This window comes from Panthera uncia, assembly GCF_023721935.1.
Source record: "Panthera uncia isolate 11264 chromosome D3 unlocalized genomic scaffold, Puncia_PCG_1.0 HiC_scaffold_8, whole genome shotgun sequence".
Lineage (NCBI taxonomy): Eukaryota > Metazoa > Chordata > Mammalia > Carnivora > Felidae > Panthera > Panthera uncia.
In genome coordinates this window covers 72,624,408-72,641,454 of record NW_026057586.1, presented here as the reverse complement: position 1 = coordinate 72,641,454, position 17,047 = coordinate 72,624,408, and the positions used below count along the sequence as shown (strand labels likewise).

General features: G+C 53.8%; 1 protein-coding gene across 1 annotated transcript; it reads left to right on the top strand.

Annotated features, from left to right (window-relative positions):
* The first annotated feature begins 42 nt into the window (after positions 1-42).
* SUSD2 (sushi domain containing 2) lies at positions 43-10,797 on the top strand. The gene is made up of 16 exons (XM_049619127.1): positions 43-193; positions 1,721-1,928; positions 2,077-2,228; positions 2,655-2,822; positions 3,344-3,518; positions 3,651-3,852; positions 4,073-4,158; positions 4,246-4,514; positions 4,589-4,732; positions 4,827-4,985; positions 5,855-6,103; positions 6,220-6,492; positions 6,644-6,820; positions 6,910-7,012; positions 7,124-7,994; positions 10,418-10,797. The coding sequence occupies exons 1-15, from the start codon at positions 112-114 to the stop codon at positions 7,146-7,148; spliced, it is 2,472 nt and encodes an 823-aa protein (XP_049475084.1). The 5' UTR covers positions 43-111; the 3' UTR covers positions 7,149-7,994; positions 10,418-10,797.
* Positions 10,798-17,047: the final 6,250 nt, after the last annotated feature.

Sequence of the window (17,047 nt, the reverse complement as noted above, 5' to 3'; positions counted from 1 at the left end):
CGGGGCGGCTGCGCTGTGTGCGGGGCGGGCGGGGCCAGGCCAGTGGGGAGTGAGCCGGCCTGCAGGCTCCCAGCCACTGCTGCGCTGCAGGCTGCAGACTCAGGCCGCACCATGAAGCTGCCCCTCCTGCTCTGGGCCCTGCTGCTGCTGCTGCTGGCGACGGTCCCAGGCCCAGGCCCCGGGCCTGCAGCAGGTACGCCCTGACCCTGCCCTTCTTGCCTCTGTCCATCTGTCTGTCTGTCTGCCTGCTGCAGCCAGGCCCAGGGCGGACACCCCTCTGCTCAGCCTCCTCCATCTGTCAGGCCATCTGGGACTGTACTGGGGGTTGTGAGAAGAAATTCTGGGGATCCTAGGGTCCAGGGGCTGCTGGCAGGATGGAGAGTCAGCTGTGCCCACCCTAAACCCGCTAGGAGCTGGGAGGTGCTGGCTGCCTGGGAGGGAAGTGGTCTAGAGGAGAGTGGTGGGCTCAGGAGAGCCCTTGGCCTGCACGAGGATGTGCTCACACGTGGAGGACCCCCAGTCCCACTAAGCCCCCTGTCAGGCAAGAGGAAGGATTGTGGGTCCTTATTAGGGTGGGGCTGAACCTGAGAAATCTGGGGGAAAGCTCCTACTCCAGAGCCTCAGGCTGGACTGGGCTGGAAGTGACAGGCTCCCCAGCCCCCCACCCCACCCCTATCTCCCATCTTGGGTAAAAGCCACCACCCTTCTGCCACTTATCTCACTTACTGGCATCACTCAGCCTCCTCCCCCACTCCCTTGAGCCATCACATCCTCCCTCCTTCAATAAATGTTTATTGACGCTCTTGAGTGCCAAGCCCTGCACTGGGTGAAATGGGGTCACTGGGGTGGCTCAGGTCCAGTCCCAGCACTTGACTGGCCCCCTTTGATAGGGTCACAGGGAAAGGCCAGGTGGGACGGGTGATCCTGCCTTGGCTTCTGCACCCCAGCTCAGTCTCCACCCTCCAATCTGCCCAGCCACGTCCCGCCGCAGAGGGATGGATTCCCTGAAAATATGGCCCTGTCATAGGTCCCCATGGTGGTAAGAGCCTAGGCCTGATGTCCACAGCCCCACACCAAACCAGCCTCTCCTTCACACTGGCCCTGCTGGGCTCTCTGCTGGAGATGTCCTTCCACTCCCTTCAGAGGAAGGGAGCACCCCTTGCCCTCTCCCCTAAGGGTGGGGCTCCTTCGGGGGCCACGGTCGGTGAGCTGGTGCTGCCTGGCGAAGTGAGATGGAGCACGCCAAGCCCGGACATCAGCCCTTGCCAGGCCTCCAATGGGCCTCTTAGTAGCTACCTTCCCAGACCCCAGACTGTCCTCCAGGCTGTGTCTGTTGACCCTTCAGTGAATAGAGAAGGGTCCCCTGCCCACGTCAAGGGCTCAGCCACTGCTGGCCATCTGAGGCTGTTGTCTTCCAGGACTTGGTGGCAGAAGGTCATTCCTGCCCAGGGGGCTCCTCTTGATACTGCAAAAGTTTGTCTAGAGACATTTCCCCTTATCTCTTCTTGTTCTAGCTAATCATTCAAGCAACTGCTAGATCATTTGTACCAAGAATCCCTCCCCCACAGGCCCTGTGGGTTTCCACTGTGTTCCCTTGGTGGGTAGTGCGATCCTGGCCGGCATTCTCCTGGGGATGCTTCTCTCTAATGGACTCCAGGAAAATAAATTCGAGGCCTGCCCGCGGGGCAGCCAGGCACTCAGGGCCCTCCCTCTCCTCCAGGTGCCAAGGGGACCTGCTCCCACCGCTGTGGAGACCGGGATGGGCTCTGCTCCTGCCACCCGACCTGCTCCGGCCTGAACACCTGCTGCTCGGACTTTCGGGACTTCTGCCTGGAAATCTCGCCCTACTCAGGCTCTATGATGGGTGGCAAAGACTTTGTAGTGCAGCACCTCAACTGGTTTAACCCCACTGATGGTGTGATCTGCAGGTGGGAGGCCCGAGGGGCTCCCTGCATGCTGGGGACCCAGGGACAGCTGGCTGGTTGGGTCCCCCAGGGAGGAGGTCAGGAGCCCAGGCCTCGGAGAGGGTCAGCCCACCATGGCCCAGGCTTTCCTGCCACCTCCGGCCCCCCACAGGTTTAAAGAGAGCATCCAGACCCTCGGGCACGTGGACTCCTCTGGACATGTGCACTGTGTGTCACCCTTGCTGTATGAGACGGGCCGTATCCCCTTCACACTCTCGATGGACAATGGTCGCTCCTTCCCGCGTTCGGGCACCTGGCTGGCCGGTGAGCCCCAGCTTCCTGGGCCTCGGTTCCCCAACAGGGACTTTCCCTAGCGCTAATCTATGCACACTTTGCCTGCCAACCATGCCCTGCTTCTCTGGCTTAACCAGTCCCTTTGGAGGCGCGCCCGACCACAGGGGCGTGGGTTCTCCAGCTCCTCTCCCCACCCCCTGACGTCCACACAGGGGAACCAGCCCAGAGGGAGTGGGGGCTTCAGGAGTCCCCAGCCAGGCCAGGGGACGGGGGAAGCCAGGTGGAGACCTGGGCAACAGAGGGCAGCCTCTCCCATGGCCTCTGTCCTTTCCTCACTTGAGGGTCTGGGGGAGTCATTGCTCTAATGGGACTGCCACGTTTTATCCTTGGGAGGCACCCCCAGCTCTCAGAGCCCCTGGGCCTCGGGCCTCCGCTCACCCCTCCCCTCCCACCCAGTGCACCCCAGCAAAGTGTCGGAGACAGAGAAGAGCCAGCTGGTGAATGAGACGCAATGGCAATACTATGGCACTGCCGACACCACAGGAAACCTCACCCTGACCTGGCAAGCCTCGGCTCTGCCCACGGAGACTGTCACCATCGAGCTGTGGGGTTATGAGGAGACAGGTGAGGCCGGCCAAAGGCTGGACTGACGGAGGAGCTCTGTAGACCAGTAGGGTTGGGAGTTTGGGGCTTGCAGAGGTGGGAGAAAGAGAATTCCAGGTAGGGCCAAATCCCAGCTGGGGATCTCGAGCAAGAAAAGTACAGGCAAGAAAGGGGACTGGGTGGGAGTGGGGTGGGGGAGGGGAGGCTGGGGATCCCTAGCTGTTTGGGGTCCAGCTCCGGGAAGCAGGTATGGACATCCCCAGCTCTTGGAAACAGAAAAGCTTGCTCCGCCCATCCTCTCCAAGCCCCTGGACTGCTAGCCTGGCCTCGAGCATGGGCTGTGACCCTAGCGTGGGGGAGGAGGAGATGGTGGTCACTCGAGCCAGGGTCCTTGCTGGAGCAGCAGGGCAGGCCTTCCTATGGGAATCATCTGTTTATCTGTCCATCTGTCAGGCTGCTCTGTGCATGCTAGGGAACTGGTCCCTCTGCCTCGGGGCTCTTTGGAGGAGCCCCAGCGCTGAAAAAGGCCTTTTCTCCCTCAGGGAAGCCATATTCAGGGGAGTGGACAGCAAAGTGGTCATACCTGTACCCTTTGGTCACAAACATCCCCAACTCCGGCTTCTTCAACTTCACTCCAAAACCCGCACCTCAAAAATACCAGAGATGGGAAGTGGGTGCACTTCGGATCATCAACAGCAAATACTACGCGGGGGAGAAGTAAGGGCCAGCGGCCATGAAGAGGATGGGCTGGCGGGTTTGTCCGCGGCTCCTCCCCAGGCTGCACAGGGAAGCCAGAGCTGGGGGTGGGGAGGGTGGGTGCAGCCCTCAGTGAGTGCGTGGCCCCCGCAGGGATGTGCACGCACTCTGGAGCAACGAGCACGCACTGGCCTGGCACCTGGGTGACGACTTCCAGGAGGACCCTGTGGCCTGGGCCCGCGCCCAGTGCCTGGCCTGGGAAGAGCTGGAGGACCAACTGCCCAACTTCCTGGAGGAGCTGCCTGACTGCCCCTGCACGCTGGCTCAGGCCCAGGCTGACTCTGGCCGCTTCCATGTAAGCCCCTACCCGGGTCAGGGCACGGGAGATGTTGGGGGCAGGTGGGGCCAGCTGTCCCCACTACACACACGGTGGCACCTGCCCAGGAGGTGGGGTGGGGAAGTAGAGGCCCTTGGGAGGTGAGGCTGGGGTCCGAGGGTCCTCAGGGGTTGACTCCCAGCAAGGGGCTGACAGAGCCTGAGGCCAGCCCCGGTGACAGCAACATCCTGCTCTGTAGACAGACTACGGCTGTGACATTGAGCGTGGCAGCGTGTGTACCTACCATCCGGGTGCCGTGCACTGCGTGCGCTCCGTGCAAGCCAGGTGAGCCCCGCAGGGGGAGGCTGGGGCAGGGGGCAGGGCTGCGGGGCACGGTCCCCACAGCAGCCCTGACCCGACCGCCCCCCCCAGCCCCCGGTACGCCTCTGGCCAGCAGTGCTGCTACACGGCGGCAGGCACACAGCTCCTGACGGCTGACTCAACTGGTGGCAGCACTCCGGACCGTGGCCACGACTGGGGCGCGCCCCCATTCCGCACACCACCCCGTGTGCCTGGTCTCTCCCATTGGCTCTACGATGTCATCAGCTTCTACCACTGCTGTCTCTGGGCACCCGACTGCTCCCGATACATGCGGCGACGGCCCTCCAGTGACTGTCGAAGCTACCGGCCACCGCGCCTAGGTGGGTGCCAGCCGCAGCTGGGCCCCGAGCAGGGCCAGGCCAGGCAGGCCCACCTGACCCTCTGCTCTCCCCAGCCTCTGCCTTCGGGGACCCACACTTCATCACTTTCGATGGTGCCAACTTCACGTTCAATGGGCGTGGCGAGTACGTGCTGCTGGAGGCGACGCTGACCAACCTAAGGGTGCAGGGGCGGGCCGAGCCCGGGACAACGCCTGAGGGTGAGACCCGGGCCCGTGGGCCCTGGGTGGCTCAGGGTCATCCCGGGAGGGAGGCTGGAGCTGAGCAGACAGTGTTCTGCACCTGCCACCCCAGGCACGCGGGACCGAGGCACAGGGCTGACGGCCGTGGCTGTCCAGGAGGGCAACTCGGACGTGGTAGAGGTCCGGCTGGCTGGCGGGGCAGGGGTCCTACAAGTGCTGCTGAACCAGGAGGTGCTCAGCTTCACCGAGCAGAGCTGGATGGACCTGAATGGTGAGTGAGACGGCCCGGGAGCTTCTGCGGGCCACTTGCACGCCGTTTCCCTCCCGCCGGAGCCGCCATCCCTCTCGCTGGCCCTGGGGTTCAGAGCACGGGTGCAGAGATGGAGGCCTCTCGCTATGATCCACATGCTGTCCCCACTGTGCCCAGCCTCGTGGTGCACCAGTCAGCCCCACCCCTGCACCCCACGCTGAGGGGCCCGGCACAGTGGACACATGCCCCAGCCCACGGCTGTCTGTGGGCAGATGAGACTCTAGGCCTCTGATAGCGAGGTGTAGCCAGGGGACCTGGTCTGATCTCATGCTTTCATATGGAGCCCCAGACACATGTGATCAGAACCCTGAGACGCCAGGACAGTAGGACTTGGAGCTGGAAGCTACAGTGATAGGAATCACCTGCGTCAAGGACACTGGCTGGCCCTGAGAGCTAAGGAGCAGCCTCCTGCCCGACCGCCTTCCCTGGTGGTGCTCCCTCAAGGAACTGAGCTAATGAAATGATTTGCGGCTGGGGTCGGGGGGGGGGTGGGTACCTGGGATGGGCCCTGCTGCTGCTGAGGGTGCAGGGACCCTCAGGAAGGGTGGGGGCGGGCATGGCTGCTGCCTCCTCAAGGAGCGAGGACTGACAGGTGACCCCACATGCAGGGCCTCGGCATGAGGGGTCCCTTCAGAGCCTGGGCCCTTCATATTGGTGTGGGGGTCCCAGTACAGGTGTCGGCACGGGGTGAGAGGGTGTCCCAGCAGGCCCTGGGGACGCCCTCCCCTTCCCTGAAAGCCCATGGGTGCTGACCCACTCATTCTGGGGCTGTGGAGTCCCAGCACGGTACCCTCAGTGGGCAACGCTGACCCCAACTCCACTGTGCCCAGGTATGTTCCTGTCGGCAGCTGCTGGGGACAGCGTATCCATCATGCTGTCATCGGGGGCTGGCCTGGAGGTCAGTGTCCAGGGTCCATTCCTGAGTGTGGCTGTCCTCCTGCCCGAGAAGTTCCTCACCCACACACGAGGCCTCCTCGGCACACTCAATGATGACCCCACGGATGACTTCACCCTGCGCAGCGGGAAGGTCTTGCCCCTCAGCTCCAGTTCCCGAGAGCTGTTCCGCTTTGGGGCTGACTGTGAGTGACCACGAGGCACGCACTGGGGGTGGGGGGGAGGGGGACAGTCAGTGGAAGTGAAGGGGGGAGACTCCGGACTCTTGACCACCAGCAAGACCTGCTGCGTGTCTCCCTAGGGGCCGTGGAGAACACCTCCTCCCTGCTCACCTATGACTCCTGGTTCCTGGTTAACAACTTCCTGTACCAGCCCAAGCATGACCACACCTTTCAGCCCCTGTTCCCCGAGGAGACCACCCCCAACCCCAGCCAGGCAACTGAGGCTGCTGAATTGTGTGGGGACAACCATTTCTGCAGATTTGATGTAATGGCCACTGGGAGCCTGAGTGTGGGCAATGCCACACGGATGGCCCATCAGTGGCACCAGCATCGTGTGCAAAGCCTGAAGCCTGGTGAGGGCGTCTGGGGGCACAGGCAAGGGGTGGGCACCTTATGCTGGGACAAGGCCTCCTAGGCTGGCAGCTGCCAGGGGGCAGGCAGCTGCCAGGGGGCAGGGTAGCCAGTGGCTTAAACCTGTGGTCTATTTCTGGTCTCCTACCCCAGTGAGATCCTGTGGCTGGCTAGCTCCGCCCCCCAACGGGCTCAAGGAAGGTATCAGCTACCTGATGGGCTCCACTGTCCACTTCCATTGCAATAGCGGCTACAGCCTGGTTGGGGCAGAGGCCAGCACCTGCCAAGCTGATGGCACCTGGTCCAGGCCCACCCCAGTGTGCCAGCCAGGTGAGGATGCCCTGCCCACCTGGCCCCCCCTACCCCCGCCCCCTGCCCCCCGCCCTCGGGCAGCCCTCACTGCTCTGCCCTGTCGCCAGGACGGAGCTACGCGGTGCTGCTGAGCATCATCTTTGGAGGCCTGGCAGTGGTGGCTCTGGTTTCACTCGTCTACGTGCTGCTGCGCCGCAGGAAGAGCAACATGTAAGACCCCACCCACCCAGACCTGGGTTTCCACCAGCAGGACCCTGGTCCATGCCCCTCCTTGGCTCTCCTAAGACTCTATGCCTGCTCTAGACAATGTCTCTGTTGCAGGGCCAGCTGGGGTTCACAGCCCTGAGGGGAACGCATCTGGCTGGCAGCAGGAGCCACATGGGGCCACCCTGGAGCCAAGACCAACCTCCCAGGAGAAAGCCCCAAACCTCTGAGAACATGCACCTCACTACTTTGCTCCTCAAATCCCTAGCACCATTCACCTGGGACCCGGGACAACCGATGCCTGAGCCTTTAATGCCCATGGACTTGAGGACTGGTGACCTGCTCTGTCACCTCAGACCTGGACACCCGGCTCTAACCGTGCAGTTCCCGAGACCAGCACCTGGTGCTCTAGCCCCTAGACTCCATACCCTTGAATTCTAATACCTGTCGCTAGAGACCCAGTACTCCGGCACCTGAAACTCAAATGCCAGTACCTCAGATCCCGTGTCTGATGACCCTGACCCCTGATATACTGAGACCTGGTGCCTCAACATGGGAGCCCTAATGCCCAGCTGCCTTGATTGCTGAACTTGCCCCAGCCTGAGTGGGAGAGGCTCAGTGTGTGGAGAGGCCTCAGCACACCCTAGTGGAGAGTCACTCTGAACTCCAGGCTTGTAATTCCAACCATTCTGGAATGTCACTTGAAATACCACCCCTACCTGTACCAGGAGAAAACAAACCTGTGGTGCCCCCTCCCTTGTGTCCTGGTGCTCATGCTGTGCTTCAGTTCCAGTTCCAGAGAGTTCCATGGTTGCCTTGTGGGGTCAAAAGCACCCAGAGCAACCCGGATCTGAGTCCTTCATCCACTGGCAGGCCACCTGGGGCATGTCCCTCCCCAGCCTGTCTCCATTTGAAAAGCAGGATTGTGAACAGTGTCTGTTTTGTGGGTTGAGGACAAAGGACAGTGTCATCATGGATGCCATGCCAGGTACCCAGGAGTTGGGATGGGCCAGCACAATCACCTGCCCCAGCACCTCCCTGAAGGCAGTGACTGGTAGTTCCCCGACCAGAGCCCATGTTCTGGGTCCCTGGGCACTTTACCCAGGAGTGCCCAGGAACTGGGTATGGAGCACAGGCCTCCTGCTACTGCTGCCCTCTTTGTGGTGAGGGTGCTGAGTGGGGGCCATGGGAGGGCCTAGGCCAGATAGGGTCAAGCTTGTATCATGGGTCTCAGAGAAAGCACAGTGGAGGGTGGGGTTGGAGATTGGTGCTCCCTGGTCCAGTCTCGTGGCTCCGACTGAGAGGTGGGGGTTGGGGGAATTTGCCCAAGGAATGTAGAACCCTGGGCGAGAGGTGATTGGAAGTGGAGGCCCCCTTCACTGCGACGTGCAGTGCTGAGAGTGGCCACACGGGGGCAGCAGAGGGTAGGAACAGAGGTGGGAGGTGGAGGCTACCCAAGGTCCTAGGGGAAGGCGGTCTGTGTCTGCTCTTCAGCTGAGCCAGCTGTTGAAACCTTGGCTAAGGCTCATGCAAGCCCACCTCTGCATCTCTCTCTGCTGGGAGGGCCTCTCAAGTCACCCCCCAGTCTCAGGAGCACAGGTTTTCCAGTTGACACTGACCACCGGGGCCAGAACCCAGGCCTCCCCAATCTCTTAGACCTGCTCCTGGCCGACAGTCCTGGGCAAAGGTGGGAAACCTGAGTGGTAGGGGCAGGTGCCCTCTGGGGGAGGCAAGTGTGCACAATGGGGTACATTCAAAGGAACAGAGATGAGAGTGAGGGGTTGGGGATATCCTTGGGGAAGTGCCCAGGAGACTAAAGGAGGGGGATGGGGTGGACGCTTACTGCTCTCAGGCCCTACTCCCTACTACCCCATGTCTCCCGGCTTCCAGCTCAGGGCAGGGTGGGGCTGAGGGCTGGCCCCTTGGCCACCAGGCAGGTACTTTCCTCTGCAGATGAGGCAAAGCAAGGCTAGCCTCCCACCGACCTGGGTCCTCAGGGTGTCCCTGTGCCAAGCCAGGCTGGCTCGGCCAGGCACAAGTCAGCGGGTGACAGGTCAGTTTCCTGGTCAAAGCAGCCTGGACCTGTGAGAGCAGGCACACAAGGGTGGGCAGGTGCAGCTTCACAGCTCCCAGACCATGCCTGAAAGCATAGGTCAATTGTCAGAGATGTGATTGGTGAAAGAGGGCGTTCCAGGCAGAGGAACAGCCTGGGCAGAGGCTCAGAGGAAGAGAAGTGGAGTCTGGTCTGAAGAATAGTGACGCTTCTCCCACCAGGCAATGGTGGTTGGGCTTTATCCTAAGAGTAAAACATGGCCTCCCTTGGTCTTCCCGACATTTCTACATTCCTACATTCCTGTACCCTTCATTCATCCCTCCAGGTTGGGCCCTAAAGCCGCTTCCACCCTTCCCCAGCAGGAGAAGGGGTGCCCTGTCTGTGGCCCTGGCCCCAGACATCAGGAATTCCCAGTGCCAGGGACAGGCCAGGCTGGGAAGCCCCAACACCTGATGGGTTTTCCCGGGGGCCTGTAGGGAGTCGGGTACTATTGGGCCTGTGTGAGGGGAAAGATTCCATAGCCCCCACAGACTTCCTTTAGAGACATTAAAGCCAGGGAACCATTGCCTCAGAGAAGTGGTCTCCCCAAACCACAGTCCCAGGGCATCAGAACCCAATGGCCAGTCCCCTACCTTTTGTACTGGTCGGGCTCTGGGGCAGAGGGGGACAGGGGTAGTAATCCAGGGACTTAGAAACACAAGTGATGGGAGAGTCAGGAAGTCAAGTAGCTGGTGAGGCAGTAACACCCCTGGGCTGAGGGACAGAGCAAAGGGTGCCAGAGCCAGGCCTAGGTGTTCACAAGAGTGGGAACCACATAAGCCCACGGGCCCTAGCAGGGGCCACAGGACTAAGATGGGGGAAGTGTCTGCTTCTCCTCCTGCCCTTCCATTAACTGAACTCAGGGCCAAGGAACAGATACAGCACAGTGGGGAGCAGGACCCCTTCCTTAGCCAGGCTGGTTCCTCCCACAAGCCCTGGGGTGACTGAGTGCCTACTCTGCACCACTTCTGTCCTCAGAGCTCACAGTCCAGTGGCTGCTCAGAGGGGAAGGGGTGCTCAGTGCAGCACATCTCCGGAGTGGGAGATCAAGAGGTGCTTCCTGGAGGAGTCCCATTTCAGCCGAACTTAAAAGGACAAAAGCCATTCGGGGAGTGAAGTTGAGTAGGTGCCTACTAGCAGCAGAGGAGTCCACAACCCCCCAGGTGCCTCGTCAGGGCCGCATGCTGCACTACATTTCCCAGCCTCCTTTGCAATTGGGGGTGGTCACGTGACTGAGTTCTAGCTTGTGCAAAGCCAGCAGAAAAGGGCAGGACACTTCCAGGCCTGAACCATAACACTCCCCACTGGTACCCTTCCAGGATCTCTCTGCTGCTCCCTCTGATGCAAAGGTGGCCCTGGCCCTGGGACAAAGTGGGTCCCCAGCATGTGGCAGGGAACCCTCTCCCTCTGTCACCGACCTGCTCACCGGAACTGCTACCATCCAGTACTGCTACCGGAACAAGGAATAAACTTGTGATTAAACCTTAATACATTTTTGGGGTCCATTTGTTCCAGCCGTTGGGTTCTCTATACACCAGAGGCAGAGGTGCGAAAAGATGGCCTTACACTTTTCATTACTGTTGAAAATAAATACTATAGACACGAAGGGGCACCTGGGTGGCTCAGTCAGTTAGGCATTCGACTGTTGGTTTTGGCTCCGGTCACGATCTCACAGATCATGAATTCGAGCCCCACATCAGGCTCTGCGCTGACGATGTGGAGCCTGCTTGGGCTTCTCTCTCTCTCCATCTCTGCCCCTCCCCTGCTTGTGCACTCTCTCTCTCTCTCTCAAAATAAATAAACTTAACAAAAACTAAAAAGAAATTAAGAAAAAAACCCACCTCAAACAGATACACCAATGTTCATAGCAGCGTTATTCACGATAGCCAAAAAGTGGAAGCAACCACGTGTCCATTGATGGGTGAATGGGTAGAGAAAATATGGTCCATCCATACAGTGGCATGTTATTCACATGCTGTAACATGGATGAGCTTTAAGAGCTAATACTTGGTGAAATAAGCCAGGCACAAAGGGACAATACTGTACAATTCCACTCATATGAAGTTCCTAGAGTCATCAAATTCACAGAGACAGTAGAACAGAAGTTACTAGGGACTAGGGACTGGGAAGGGGGAGCGGGGAGTTAGTGTTTAACGGGGACAGAGTTTCAGTTTGGGAAGACGACAAAGTTCTAGAGATGGGAGAGGGGGATGGCTGTATAGCAGTGTGAACGTGCTTAATGCCACTGGACCGGCCACTTGTAAACGGTCAAGGTGATTAACGTTATGTATTTCTGTATTTTACAATTAAAAATAAAAAATTCAAACAGAACGGTTCACTTAACGAGTCCCCAGTTTGTGGGCATTAAGCTGTGCTCAGTCTTTTGCTTCCACAAACACTGTTGTGCCTTGTAAATAAGTTCAGGTTGACTCAGAGGAGAAATTCACACCAGAGGATTGACTGGTTCAGCAGTGCGTGCATTTTCCTCCTTGAGTTGGGCCTCGAGTTGTGCTCGTTGACACCACCAACCTACTGACGGAGCCTAGTCCTCTACACCCTCATCAGCATAAGGAGCCTTTGCATTTTTCGCTCTTTGCCAGATAGACGAAACGTGTTGCGAGGCCCACTGAGCTTTCCCTGAACGACATTCCCAGAATTCCCTTCCATGTGTGTTTCCAGGCAGGGTGGACCACAAGAGAGATTTCCATGAAAGATTTACAGTGGGGAAATGAATCAGCAAGGTTGTTCACAGCTCAGACTCATCAGGGCTTATCTGCTGACTCAGCTTGTCGGCTCCAGCAGAGGTCATGGGTGCAGCTGTTCCACTTGTCCTCAGGCCACCTTGAGCTTCCCCGACTCCTGGGCCAGATGTCTGACAAAGGGGTCCAGCTTCTGCAGGAAATCTTCATCGCCCTTGGCAACAAGAAGGGTCTTGGGTTTCAGCCAGTCCGTGTGGGTTCCAGTCAACTCCTGGGTTACCAGCTAGTTCTGGATCCTCTCCTCCACTTAACGCCAACTTTTCTTCCAGACGCTCGGCCACATGGACCTCCAGCTCCAACATCAGGTGGAAAACAACAGCCTTACAGAGACTCCTTGGCCAGCTCCCATAGTTGCAGGGTCTCTGATGGAACCCTGATAAATAAAATTTAAGTTGTAGGCAAGAAAGCTCAGGGTACAGCCCAATGAATTAATCCAAAGTGAACATGCCCAGTTAACTACCACTCAGGTCAAGAAATTGCACAGTACCAACCCCTGACCTGCCACCATTTTCTGTCAGTCACTGCCCTCCCCCTCCTTCCCAGGTTAGCCACGGATTTCTCACACCATAAAATAGTTTTGAGCGTTTTGTAATTTACATAGATGGAATCATAGAGCAGATCCTCTCTTATGTCTGGCTTTTTTGCATGTTTAAAAGATTCAATCATGTTGAGGTATGAGGCTGCACTTGACTTTTTTTTCCTGAGTATTATTCCCTCAAATGAATTTGTTTATCCATTTTCCTGCTGAGGCACACTGGGTGGGTTTCCAATTTGGAGCTATCAGGGCTAGTGCTGTGAACATTCTTGTATGTGTCTTTTGATGCGTACACATATAAATTTATGTTGGGTATGTTCCCAGGAGCAGCATTGCTGGGCATGAGCTACGTGTGTGGTAGCTTCAGCAGATAATACCCACTTTCCAAAGTGATTTTACCAATTGACATTCTCACTGGCAGCGTATGATAGTTCCATCTTGCCATATCTGTGCCAACACTCGGTATTTTCAGTCTTTTTCATTTTGGTGACTCTGAGAGGTATGTTCTGGCAGCACACTGTGAACTTCTTTTGCGTTTTTCTGACACTAGTGAAGCAATACATACCTTTCATATGTTCATTGGCCATCTGGAGCACCTCTTCTGTGAGGTGCCTATTCGAGTCCTTTGCCCATTTTCTGTTGGGTTACCTGAGTTTTTCAAATTGATTTATAGAAATTCTTTTTTCTGGATAAGAGTTTGCTGTCAGATGTAAACACTGTAAATATTCTCCCACTATGTGAGTTGCTGTTTTAATGCCTTTATCTGTTTTGAGGATGTCTGTTGTTGAACAGAAATTCTTCACTTTAATATAGTCCAGTTTACCAAGGTTTTTCCTTTATAGTCAGTTCTATGTCCTGTTTAAGAACACTTGACTACTCCAAAGTCACAAAGCTGTCCTATGTTTTCCTATGAAAGCATTATTGCTTCATACTTCATAATTAGATCTGCAAGCCATCTGGAATAGATTGTGCACGGTGTGAGGTAGGAGGGGTCAGGATACACATTCTTCACGTGGATATCCAGTTGACTCAGTACCATGTGTTGAAAGAGCATCCTTTCCCCTCTGCACGGCTGTGGACCTTCTATCAGAGATACGGTAACTCTCTGTTCTGTCCTGTTACCCAGTTTGTCTTCTCACCAATACCAAATTGCCTTACTTACCAGTTATATAATTAATTGCGTAGCTTATTCTTGATATCTGGTAATGTGAGTTCTCCATGTAGGTTATTCTTCAAAATTGCCTGGGCTTGTCTTGGTTCTTGCTGTTTCCGTACGAATTTTAGAATCAGCTTACCAATTTCCACAAAAAAGTCTTCTAGGATTTTTATTAGGGTTGCGCCGACTCTATAGGTGAACATGGGGAGAATGGGCGTCTTCACAACATTAAGCCTTCTAGTCCATGAACATAGTATAATTCTCCATTTATTTAGGTCTTTTTAAATGCTTTATTTATTTTTTGAGAGAGAGAGTGAGATGGGGGGGCGGGAGGTGCCAAGGATCTGAAGCAGGCTCTGTGCTGACAGGCTAACGCAGTGCAATGTGGGCTCAAACTCATGATCTGAGCCGAAGTCGAACTCTCAACAAACTGAGTCACCCAGGTGCCCCTATTTAGGTTTTTTTATATTCTCTCGATTCTATTTTATAATGTTCATTGTAGAGGCCTTTCATACTGATGTTAGTTTCATTTTCAGGCTTTGATTTTGTTTATGCTTTTATGATTTCTGTTCCAAAAGATGTTTTGGGGGCACCTGGGTGGCTCAGTCAGTCAAGTGGTTAAACGTCTGACTTTGGCTCAGGTCGTGATCTCATGGTTCATGAGTTGGAGCCCCGTGATGGGCTCTGTGCTCACAGCTCAGAGCCTGGAGCCTGCTTCGGTTTCTATGTCGCACTCTCTGTGCCTCTCTGCCGCTTGCACTCTGTCTTTCTCTCTCTCAAAAATAAGTAAACATTTTAAAAAATTATTAAAAAAAATAATTTGTGGCTGGTATGTGGAAATACCATCGGTTTTTTTGTGTATTTTCCTTGATTCCAGCAATTGTGTTAAATTCGCCTATTTCTAATGGTTTATCTGTAGAGGAGCTATAGCGTTATGCTCTCCTTTCCAATCCTTATGCCTTATTTTTTTTCCCTCACCTTATTACACTGGTGAAAACTTACCTTACACAGATGAAAGGAAGTGATGAAAGCTGGCCATGCTTATCTTGGTCTCAAAGGGATTGAGCCTTCCATCTCAAAAAAAAAAGGCTTTTTGTGTTTTACCATGAAGTATGATGTTTACTGTAAGGTTCTGCAGCTGTGACTTATCAGGTTAAGGAGGTTTTTTTTTTCAATTTACAGTTACTAAGGGTTCTTATTGTGAGTGCAAGTTGGGAAATCTTATCAAACTCTCTTCTGCATGTATTGAGATAGTCAATCCTTTTTTTTTTTTTTCTTTATTCTGTTAGGCTATTAGCGCAATGAATTGCATTGCTTGATTTTCTCATATTCGACCAATCTTGCACTCCCAGAACAAACCCAAATTGGGAGTGATTTGGTTTGCTTGTCTTTCATTTAGGAACTTTTGCATTTCTGTTCATGAATGAAATCACCCTCTACTTTTCACTGCTCGAAATGTCTTTGTCAGATTTTGTTCTCAAGATGACGCTGGCCTCATTTAAAGCCTTGGGCAATGTTTCCTCTTTTCTGTTCTCTGGAAGTTTGTGTAAGACTGATGTGTTTCCCTCCATCAGTGGTGGGAAGAATTCACAGAGGAAGCCTTCTGAGCTGAGTTATTTACTTTGTCCCTGTGGGGGTCTCACTGTTTTTATTGGCCACGCTTACTCATGAGTGAGGTTAAGCAACTTTTTCTATGTTGAAGCGGCCATTTGTAGCTCTCTTTCTGTGGTCTAATGTGCATCTCTCTACTGGATACTTGCTCTTTGATATTAAGTACTTAAATATTTAAGTATTAAAGAAACCAGCCCCTTATATTTTTTGTACTGAAACGATTTTTCCCAAGTTTTTCCCTGGTCTTTTCTAATTTATTTTTATTTTTTATTTTTAAGATTTTTCTTTAATTCCAGGGTATTTAACATACAGTGTTATATTAGTTTCAGGTGTACAATATAGTGATGCAACAATTCTATACATCACCCTGTGCTCATCACGATAAGCACGTTCCTTCCTGCCATCACCTAGTTCCTCCACCCCTCCACCTACCTCCCCTCTGCTAACCACTCTTTTGTTCTCTAGAGTTAAGAGTCTGTTTTTTGGTTTGTCTCTTTTTTTCCCCTTTGTTCATTTGTTTTGCTTCTTAAATTCCTCACATGGGAGAAATCATATGGCATTTGTCTTTCTCTGACTTATTTTGTTTGGCACTATACTCTTTAGATCCATTCGTGTGTTGCAACTGTCCGTTGTCTTTTAAGATGTTTTCCACATCAAAATTTTTACTTTTTCTGTGTTCAAATGTATCTTTTTGTTTTTTTGTTTTTTTTGTTTTTTTCTTTCACAACTTCTTGATTTTATGCCAGGCCTGAAAAGGCTTTCCCCACTCTAAGAGTATAAATAAATTTCCCTGTATTCTTTGTGTTAAAAAAAATTTTTTTTTTAATGTTTATTTATTCTTGAGAGATAGAGAGAGACAGAGAATACCAGGGGAGGGGCAGAGAGAGAGAGAGAGGGAAACACAGAATCTGAAGCAGGCTCCAGGCTCTGAGCTGTCAGCACAGAGCCCAACGTGGGCCTCGAACCCACGAACTGCGAGATCATGACCCGGGCCAAAGTCAGACACCTAGCCAACTGAGTCACTCAGGCGCCCCTGTGGTTTTGTTTTTGTTTTTGTATTTTGTTTTATATTTATATGGTTTTACTCTTAAATCTTGATCTGACTGGAATTTATTTTGATGTAAATAAAAAGGCAGGGATCCCCCTTCATTATTTGCCTAGATGGCTACCCATTTGGTCAGATAGATATGGCTAATAATCTTTTTCTTACTGCTTTGAAATGCTCCTTGTCTGCTAGAGACAAGATTTCCGTATTTATTTACATCTCTCTGTGGAGTTTGTATTGTGGTTGATTTCTTAGCTTTATTCACATGCTGCTTTAACAGCATATGCTTAACAGCTGCATGTTTAATAGCTGTATGCTTATAATTTGTTTTAAAATTTGGTGGATTTGTTTACTTAATTTTTAAAATTGATTTCTAATGTTTATTTATTTTTGAGAGAGAGAGAGAGACAGAGCACAAGCAGGGGAGGGGCCGAGAGGGAGACACAGAAACCAAAGCAGGCTCTGAGCTGTCAGCATAGAGCCCAATATGGGGTTTGAACTCACAAACCACAAGATCATGACCTGACTGAAGTTGGACACTTAACCACTGAGCCACCCAGGAGCGCTTTGTCTTTGTTTAATCAAGAATGGGTGTTGAATTTTGTCCAATGCTCCTTCAGTCTCTATGGAGATAAATAAGCCTGTGACTTTTCTCCCTGGGTGAAAGATAAGAGGTAAGAGTAACACTCATACCAAGAGAAGACCTTCCTGGCTGTGCTGGTGTCGACACCACTGAGATAGGCAAGATACGTTATTGCTTTAATGTGTTGCTAGATTCTCCTTGCTAATACTTTCTTTAGGAACTTGGGATTGAGTTTCATAAACACAATTAGCCTGTGGCTT

Coding starts and splice junctions, on each gene's coding strand:
- SUSD2 (XM_049619127.1), top strand. CDS start 112: ATGAAGCTGCCCCTCCTGCTCTGGGCCCTGCTGCTGCTGCTGCTGGCG. Junction 194..1,720: donor AGGCCCCGGGCCTGCAGCAG/GTACGCCCTGAC, acceptor CCTCTCCTCCAG/GTGCCAAGGGGACCTGCTCC. Junction 6,493..6,643: donor TGTGCAAAGCCTGAAGCCTG/GTGAGGGCGTCT, acceptor CTCCTACCCCAG/TGAGATCCTGTGGCTGGCTA.